At 35.9% G+C, this 10,287-nt stretch overlaps 1 protein-coding gene across 1 annotated transcript; it reads right to left on the bottom strand.

The window, feature by feature from the left end:
• Positions 1 to 2,221: 2,221 nt before the first annotated feature.
• Positions 2,222 to 6,969, bottom strand: LOC117986148 (valacyclovir hydrolase-like). The gene is made up of 6 exons (XM_034972986.2): positions 6,833 to 6,969; positions 6,630 to 6,724; positions 5,058 to 5,333; positions 3,946 to 4,099; positions 3,199 to 3,445; positions 2,222 to 2,611 (listed from the first exon to the last, which is right to left on the bottom strand). Exons 2-6 carry the CDS (start codon positions 6,708 to 6,710, stop codon positions 2,509 to 2,511), a joined length of 861 nt encoding a protein of 286 aa, XP_034828877.1. The 5' UTR covers positions 6,711 to 6,724; positions 6,833 to 6,969; the 3' UTR covers positions 2,222 to 2,508.
• Between the last annotated feature and the right edge of the window lie 3,318 nt (positions 6,970 to 10,287).

Genomic DNA, 10,287 nt, shown 5'->3' with positions numbered 1-10,287 from the left:
AATGGTTAATATTTGTCCTATTATATCAAAAATTTGTAAACAACAGTATAACCACAGGGTTATACTGTTGTTTACAAATGCATGACGTCAGAGCACAGATAATCTATCGGCCAAACATGGCCGACAGTGTTTTCACCTGTCTAAGAAAAATATTTTTTTAAATTAAAGTTTTACGGTTTTTAGGGCGCAAAAAAATATAGTGTTAATTTTTTTGATATAATAGGACAATTAATATTAACCATTTAAGACCAACTTAAAAAAATTGTCAAGTAGCCTATTGGTTCTAATTTTTAACCGACTTCAAAAAAAGGAGGAGGTTCTCAAATCGTCGGAATCTTTTTTTTTTTTTTTTTATGTATGTTCCCCGATTACTCGAATACGCCTGGACCGATTTTGAAATTTTTTTTTGTAGGGTATACCCTAAAATTTTATTTCACAATTTTTAGTGGCCCCATGAAATTATGCTATGACTGGTTAAAAATCTACTGTTTACTAAGCTTATAAACTGATCGCGAGCAATTTACTCTTATCCGTTGAGGAGTTCCAGTATCTATCTTCGAAGATGTTCATCAGATCTTCACCAAATTTAAATGGGACCAACTTTGAAGTACCGAATATCTTATGTATACAAGAGTTAATTTAGTTCCATAATAATATTTTTTGGGGTCGGTGCCAATGAGGTGCCATTGTGGAGTCTCATAAGAATATGAAGTCTAGACGATTCGCGCAGCTAAAGCTAATTGGCACCGGCACCAAAAAGTATTATTATGGAACTATATTAACTCTTGTATACATAAGATATTCGGTAATAAATTAAATTATTTTTCAATTTTTAGTGTTTGTGTATCGAAGTCGGTTTTTATTTTTTTTGTAAAATTTTTTAGGTAGATGTAGTTTGTTGCGTTTTCGTAAATAGTGTGTGGTTGTGATGTCACCAAAACTTTATAACCGATTACCGGAACTGAATTACATAGGTATTTAAAGTTTAAAAATAAGTTAAAAGAGTACCTACCTAATGAATAAGTGCTACTACGCAATTAGCGAGTACTTGGGTTAATAATATAAGATTCAATTAAAATAATTATTGTAATATTGGCCTTTCTATTTACATTAACATTCAATTTTCTAAATTTTATTGAATTAATTTGTAATTATGATCTCGCCGAGTTTACATTATTTTATTCTTCAATACCTATATTTTCTTTGTTAATAATAATTTTAAATTACAGTTTATCGTGATTGTCGTTCATTGTCATTCATGTAATTAATATAATTATTGTAAACTAGCTGATGCCCGCGACTTCGTACGCGTGGGTTTAGGTTTTAAAAATCCCGTGCGAACTCTTTGATTTTCCGGAATAAAAAGTAGCCTATGTCCTTCCCCGGGATGCAAGCTATCGCTGTACCAAATTTTGTTAAAATCGGTTGAACGGATGGGCAGTGAAAGGCGAACAGACAGACAGACAGACAGACAGACGGACAGACAGACACACTTTCGCATTTATAATATTATTATGGATGCCAGGTAACTAGTGCACACCATTATAATGGTAAATACACTGTGACCTGACCTATAAATAAAACACGTGGAGGTACCTACGCAATAATAAATTATGATTATGATTATTATCGATTACAAACAAACAAATTTTTGCTTTTTATATTAGTAGGTACCTACCTATACCTACACTAACAAATAAATTTTAAGGCGATCTTAATAAATAGTCGTAAATTGGCGTTTTATTATTCGGTACCTAGTATCCCATAAAATAGTGTTAAAGTACCTACATAGTACTAGGGTTGCCGATCATCCACAATTTTTCGGGACGTACCTATCGAATCATAATGCGGGACATGCTTAGTTTAGAGCGTTAGCACGAATATTTATCGAGGGTATACTAAATCGCCGAGTTTCTGCTGGTTTTTATCGGTAGAAAAGGCATTCCTAACCAGTGGTAGATTCAATGACGATTCAAAAGCACTTAGCAACGTTTATTTGAATAAAAAATATTTCAACTTTTGACAAAGACTTTTCTTTTGGCGTATATTCTTGAAATAAAGTCGATGATGAGAGAAAAACTTTAAAAAGAAAAACACTTAGTAGGTATTTTGGTTCTTGCACATTCTTATTATATATCGAACATCTTGACCGGTGCGATTTTTTATTTAAAACATATTAATTAGTCTTGGTAGCGATCGGTGTATTGAATAAGTAACAAAATATGAGCGGACATTTTAATTTAGTAAAATTACAATTAAATCATTAATTAAATAAAAGTTATAATTTTTAACTAAAACTAAAACCTATCAGAATAGGCTAGTTAGTGTAATTATATACCTACTGTTGGCGTGATTATCTCACTATTTTTATATATTTCGGTAAATATGCTTGTGCGAGAAAACTAATCACACAAATTTATAAAAAAACAGCCTTTTTGAAAGTTCTTAAATAATATCCAAGAATGCACATACGTTGATACTTTGTGAATCCTTTTAGAGGATAACTAATCATTTGTCGTTTGTATTTAGAAGGAATTGCTGAACTCTCGTGTTAAAATCTTCTGCGTATTTAATGTGGATATTGTGCTTGCCATCAGGATATATGTGAACTCTGTAACAAAATATGCATCTTTAATATATATTTTTTCCATAATCTTCATCGATAAATATTACGGAATAATCTTGGTAATTATTACTAAATTAAAATTTATGTGTTGCGCCTAATCTTATTTAATTATCAATGTTCGTTTCCATAAAATAAATAAATTCATATGTATTCAAATCAATAAATGTATGTCTGTGATTGTGAAATAAAGAGCCCATGTTTAGATACACATTAAATCTTACATCCACGTGGAACTATTAGTCATGGTTAAAAGCAAAACAAATCCCGTGGGAACTGTTTGGTTTTTGGGGTTAAAAATAGGTAATCTACTTATATCTATTTTCGGGTCCAATTTTTGTTAATGCCAAATAGCTTAAGTTTTTTTAATCCCGTTGGAGCTCTTTGATTTTCCGGGATAAAAAGTAGCCTATGTCCGTCTCCGGGATGCAAGCTATCTCTGTATAAATTTCGTCAAAATCGGTAAAACAGATGGACCATGAAAAGCTAATAGACAAACAGACAGCCAGGCGTATAGACAGCCGCATTTATAATGTTAGTATTGATTGTGGATAATGATAAGATAATAAACTCACCTGGAATTCTTAATGTGTTTTTGCAAGTAGTTAACGTGAGAACTATCCACCATTTGGTCCTTTGCACCGTAAAGTACCAGTGTGGGACACTTTATATCTTTCAAAAGATCATCGCAATTGAACACATAGTAGTTATCCACGACGTTATCCACCCATTTATTCAGCTTATTCACGAATGTCTCTTTTCCGTACATTTTTGTCATTGCTTCTAACACAGGTTTTGACCAGTTATTCAAATCTTTCATTTCTGTAAAGATCGTCAATTCATTACATAATAAGTAGAAGTATTAAGTACTAAATGATACCTACAACTTCGCCCGCATGGATTTAGGTTTTTATAAATCCCGTGAGAGCTCTTTGATTTTCCGATTTTGATTTTTGATTATACCTATAAAAAGTAGCTGTGTTAAGTTAAGGTAAAATCTAAATTAATTTCACGGCCAAATCGGTTAAGTTATTGTGGCGTGAACGAGCAACAAACATCCAAAACTTTCAATAATATTATGAGATATTGGGTTAGGATTAATTCTTTTGTGACAAGCTGTGAGCTAAAAATCTGTAACTACCTAGTAACTACAATTAAAGTTTTTATTAAAATTTTATATAAAAATATAATGTACTAGATAACATTATTCAAAATCACTATGTAGAGCAAAATCAAATAAAATAAAAAGCGTGATTTGTCGTGCACAGCCCGACAGAAGTGAAGTGAAGAAGAGAAACTCTCTTAGTACTATAGGTACAAACTTCTATAATTTTCTGTTTCACTCTTCAACATATGCGAGCTGGTGCCAAATACAACTAACTTGTTGACCACCTCCGGGTGCCTAGCGGCGAGGATAAGCCCCGAGGCGCCACTGCAGCTCCATCCTATATAGGAGTACTTCGGGACTTCCAATGCCTTGAAATAAATAGCATAGGTTAGTTTGAGTTTTATTTTGTTTTTAGAAATGGCACGCCCCGGAAACCTAGTGACAGGTGACAGCCCTAGCTATCGTTTGCACAGAATGTCCAAAATATGTATGTTGATTAAAATATCAATTTCTTTGATTAAAAATATCATTAAATTAAAATAACTAAAACTAAGAATTTAAGTTCTTATCAAAATTTTGAGCCCTAGGTAGGGTGCCCATTATGCAGGCAGCATTCCCACGCTGAATAGCTATTGAAAGTCGTTGCGCGAGAAAGCTGCCCGCGCGAGGGTCGCCTGTTGCCTCCCTAAGGCGTTTGCTGAGGTACTTGTGGAGCCCCCGGGCACCCTTGCCCCACGGACCCAGTGTCTCGACGCCAAACGGGACAAATTCGTATTGGGCGCCGAGACAACTGTATTTCTTTGATTGTAGATCTTCAGAAAAAGAACATCCTCGAAAATCAGTGACTGTTAGCAGTTCTAGGTTTATTAGCAAACTAGGTTTATTAGAATAGTGACGTCCCGGAAAATCAATGATGCGGACAGCCCTAGTTATAGCTATACCTAATTAGTACCGAGTAAATAATATATAGGTAGGTACCGATTTTTTACAGTTAGATTGTATTGTGCCTTATGAAAAAGATTATTTTCGAGAAGAGAGACGTCAGACGTCCCTAAAAACCTAAGGTACCTAAGGTACCTACATGCAGATGCAGAAGAAAAACGGCCTATTTTGTACAACCGCGGTGAGAAACTATGAGCATTGCAACCTATAATACGTCAGATTGCAACCTATTATAGACATAATTATTTCAGGATTGGTACCTAACTAATTATTGGTACCATAGTTTAGCTGCTGCCGATGCGTGATACTTATGTACGTCGTACCTAGAGTTACAATTAGGGAGCCGTCTCGTTTTTGGATATGTGACTTTCTGATTTTGTTTACCTTCATGAATTCGTAATACACAGCTGCATCCCTCTCAAAGAAGTCGACCACATTGTCGCCCTCCGGCACAGTGCTCTTCCCGTTACCTGGAGGGTCGCAGACCACTAAACTGAACTTGTCTCGATCGAAACCCTGGATCTGGGGCTTGTAGTCAAACCATATGGTGCCGAGAGAGCCCGGCGCGCATAGAACATGGTGCGGACCCCAACCAACTTTGAGATAATTTATTTCATACTTCCCAACTTTGACTTTCTCCTCCTTTATTTCTTCATTTGCCTAAACAAATATAAAGTTACATAATCATCATCATCATGATCAACCCATCGCCGGCTCATTGCAGAGCACGGGTCCCATCTCAGAGTGAGAAAGGTTTTGGTCTACGTTTACGTCTACCACGCTGGCCTTGTGCGGATTAGTAGACTTCACACAACTTTGAGAACATTATGGTGAACTCTCAGGCATGCAGGTTTCCTCGCGATGTTTTCCTTCGCCGTTAAAGCGAGTGATATAATTTCTTAAAACGCACATAACTCCGAAAAGTTAGAGGTGCGTGCCCGGGATCGAACCCCCCACCTCCGACTAGAAGGCGGACGTCCTAACCACTAGGTTATCACAGCTTGCCCTAAGTTATATATGTCCAAACTCCTAAATCCAGATAAGTAGGTAATAGAATATGATAGAATAGCTCACTTTCCTGATTATAAAGCTGATCATAACTGTTATATTTTCGACTAACTGATCCACCCGGCTTTATTCGGGTGAAATTTGATGTAAGTATAAGTAGGTATAGAATTATACAACACACGTAAAGTTACTTCTAGGTAAAGTAGCTTCCTAATGGTCATAGAATTATTAAAATCGGTTCAGTAATTTCAGAGTTTATCGATTACAAACAAATTATTCCTCTTTGAAGTTAAGCATTAGTATAGAAAAAAAATAGAGTTCAAAAAGTTTTCTGAGCGTGCCTAGGAGGTAGGTATTTTTGTTTTAAATATTCGCCATATTGGATTCGCCATGACGTCATCATGGCCTTACACTTGCCTATATTATTCGCGCAGGTCTTAGGCAAATCACTACTCAGCTTTCTTATCATTTTAATTCCTTTATACCTATTAAGTAATAGTTAGGATTTTCCAATAAGTTTACATTTTTATGAAAAACTAGCTGACCCGCCCCGGCTTCGCTCGGGTGGAATTTAGAAAATCGGCGTGGGGGTTGAATTTTCAAAAATCCTGAAACACGTATTTCTTCATTTGTGACCGAAATCAATTTTCATGGAAATAACATTAAAAATGACGGACTTTCATACAAACTTCCATCCCCCATTTAACCCACTTAGGAATGGAATTTCAAAAAATCATTTCTTAGTAGTGGACACCTACTCTTTACTAAGAACACGTCCTCCTTTCATGTCTTTAGGACCAGTGGTTTAAGCTGTGCGTTGATATATGTCAGTCAGTCAGGACTTTTAATTTTATATATACCTACCTAAAGATTTAAACTTGTTGAGACTTTGAGAGTCATCTCCTATATCTAACCTACCTACCTATGTCTTAAAAAAGTAACACTCACCTTTGGAGAAGCAGTGGTAGAAAGTGAGACACTGGGATAACATATTTTCCGTAAAAGTGCGAACCTCAATTTATGCAACATTTTACCTTGTTATCCTTCCGAAATTCAAATTTGCTTTAAGTTTATATTATTTCTACTTCAACACGGTTGAAGTAGAAATAATATAAACACATTAGCACATTAGCATAATAATAAATATTTACTGTTTTTAGAGTTCCTTATCTCCAGACAAAAAAGAAACCCCTATACCCGGGTCACAGCTGAAAATCAGTGTCCTACATTTTATGCGTGTTAACGTATTATGATGCAAGACATTATGCTGAGCTATAGCTGTGGTGTCAAAGATGAAAATGTTTCCTTTGTTAGGGTTCCGTAGTAAACAAGGAACCCTTATAGCTTCGCCATGTCCGTCCGTCCGTCCGTCCTCGGTTAATCTCAGAGACTATTAGTGCTAGAAATCTGTGATTTGGCATGGGTATAAATATGTATTATTCACGCCGACAAAGTGGTGAAATAAAATTGTGATTTTTTAGGGTAGCTCCTTACATGTAAAGTGGAGATGATTTTTTTTCTCGTCTACCCCATAGTGTGGGGTATCGTTGAATAGGTCTTTTAAAAATACTGTGGGTGAGGGAACATCATTTTTCGATTTCAAGATCCGTTTGTAAAATATGGTGTTTGTTTTAAAGAAAACTATCATGGTCAAATAGGGTTCTGGTTTTCGAGGTAAAATATTGTACGTAGATATTATGAGTTGCGTATTAATCTATATTATAGTTTTATTGTATTTGTGAATGTGATTGAATTGTGACTACCCTACACTGCGCGTGGCCCGCCACGCACTTGGCCGGTTTTTTTAATCTGTGACACCAACAACAAATAAATTCATTTTTCGTACCACTTGCTCAAAAAAGTGACATTCAATGCCACAAAAAGCGTACAAGTAATTTTTAATCTGTTAAAAACAGGGAAAGAAAATTGTACTGAATTTCATTCATCCCCTAGGGAGATAATGTGATTTAAATGTGGAATACTTAGGTACCGAAATTTATACTGAACTTTTTATTTCTTTTTTATTTATTTATTCAGATACAAGATAGCCCTTGACTGCAATCTCACCTAATGGTAAGTGACGATGCAGTCTAAGGTGGGAGCGGGCTAACCTGGAAGGAGTATGGCAATTTTTACTAAACCCATACGTACCTTTGGTTTCTACACGGCATCATACCGGAACGCTAAATTGCTTGGCGGCACGGCTTTGCCGGTAGGGTGGTAACTAGCCACGGCCGAGGCCTCCCACCAGACAGACAGACTACATCTGTGTTTTTTTTTTAATTACCAACATAAAGAATGTTTAACAAATCCAATTTAGACACAGCAAAAACCACGAAGGTTTACACCATTGAGTTTGTATATAAAGCATTATACATCTTTTTGAAAAAGGAATACGCATTTATTATGCAGTTATGATTATTAAATAAAATTACGAAAACCGACAAGGCCGTATGAGATTGATGCCTTTGCTTTTCCGACAAAAAAATATAAGTCTAGGAATTTGCCGCGTTTTTGTTTTCTTCGAATACATAAACGTTAAGTTTATTTTAATTTATTTTTATAAATAAGTTAATGTTCTAAAAATACGTTTAATAAATGCTTATCTCATATTATTATTGTGTTAATTTTGTACGAAAAGTAGAGTATTTACCTCGGTGATAAAGCTGCCTTAGTCTTGGGTGAACTTAAATCCCTCGCTACACTCAGGACTCGTCTTAAATCCCTCGCTTCGCTCGTGGTTTAAGTTTTTAACACCCTCGCTACGCTCGGGAGTAAACCTCGAGTACTTCGTTACGCTCGCGATTTAAATCGTCACCCGCGACAGAAGACACTGCTTTATCCCCTTGGTTAATGATCTACTATTCTTTCTTACCTACTTCCCGTTGACCTAAGTAGAATCATGATTTGACAGGTAGGTATAATAACAATGGCTTATAGCACAACTAAAGCGAAAACCGTAAATTATTGCTTAAACAAAAAAAAAGTACTTGTACGATGGTACGGAAACCTTCGTGTGTAAGTCCGACTCGCACTTGATCGGTTTTTATTCATTTAAGTAGATAAGTATCTACTGAAGTATCTACCTACTCCGGTTTATTAGCTTTTGGTATCATTAACCAAAGACGTTAAATTGGTTTAATGCTACCTACATCCCTGTATGTTAGTAGGTAGGTCATAGACGAATCTCGAAGATCTGCGTTTACCTACACTTACGTGATTGTATTTTAAGCATGTTTGTTTTAATAAAATAAGTTTTATTGTAGGTAGGTAATAGTCTCTAGTATATAAAAATTAATCGCTGAATGTGTTGCTGACCGCAAGTCTCGAGAACAGCTCAACTGATTTTGCTAATAATTCTTTTTTTATAATATTCCTTGAAGTACGGGGATGGTTCTTACGGAGAGAAAAATTACTTAAAAAAAATTGAATCGACTGTTAGGCGGTACGAAGTTCGCCGGGGCAGCTTAAAATGAATAAATAATGCGCTTCCATCTGTATCGGGATTTACCTACACGCACACCAGGAAATGTTACGTACCTATAGTCCGCGACAGGTTGAGATGACAATCGGGGTATAAGGCAGGGGGACGGCCCGCATACCCGCACATCATTTACCCGCGCTCGCCTGCACCAGGTTAGCGCGGGGGTTGTGCGGGTGTATGGGGCATTCAATCCGCGATTGCTGTCTCGACCTGTCGCAATCTATAGTTTAAAACTTGGAGTGGTATAGCATAGGCAATATTAATAATTATTGTACCCCGGAATATCCGAGTTCCCACGGGAATTTCAATAACCCAAAGCTGACGAAGTCGCAGGCAACAGCTAGTCTATAAACCTCAAATATCTACTTACTAATAATTAGGTAGTTTTGCGGTTCCAACAAAAAGGAGTTTGTTTTGAACAAATAACTTTATACAGGTGGGATATTTTCACGGTTGGTGAGTCGTAACTCGCACTGGCTGGTTTTTTTTAATAGTCTGCAGTAAGATATATATTTTCTTAACTCGGCTTTATAATATTATGCGGAATTATATAACACTAGCTGATGCCCGCGACTTCGTCCGCGTGGATTTACGTTTTTCAAAATCCCGCGGGAACTCTTTGATTTTCCGGGATAAAAATCCTATCCTATGTCTTAATCCAGGCTATAATGTATCTCCATTCCAAATTTCAGCCAAATCCGTCCAGTAGTTTTTGCGTGAAGGAGTAACAAACACACACACACATACAAACTTTTGCCTTTATAATATTAATTCAGGTTAAAGAATTTCAAACCCCTATTTCACCCCCTTAGGGGTTGATTTTTCGAAAAATTCTTTCTTAGCGAATGCCTACATCATAATAGCTATCTGCATGCCAAATTTCAGACCGATCCGTCCAGTAATTTGAGCTGTACGTTGATAGATCAGTCAGTCAGTCAATCATTTTATATATTTAGATTATGTAGGCTTTGTCTTAGTTTTAAACGACTAAAAAAAAATATATAATGACTATTACTCAAAAGAATAAATATTTATGAAATAAAAATAAAAACTGGTCAAGTGCGAGTGGGACTCGCACACGAAGGGTTCCGTACCATCGTACAAGATATAACTATGTATTTT

This window comes from Maniola hyperantus, chromosome 10, assembly GCF_902806685.2.
Source record: "Maniola hyperantus chromosome 10, iAphHyp1.2, whole genome shotgun sequence".
Taxonomy (NCBI): Eukaryota; Metazoa; Arthropoda; class Insecta; order Lepidoptera; family Nymphalidae; genus Maniola; species Maniola hyperantus.
The sequence above is the reverse complement of the archived record's forward strand: the minus strand, read 5'-3'. Positions and strand labels throughout refer to the sequence as shown.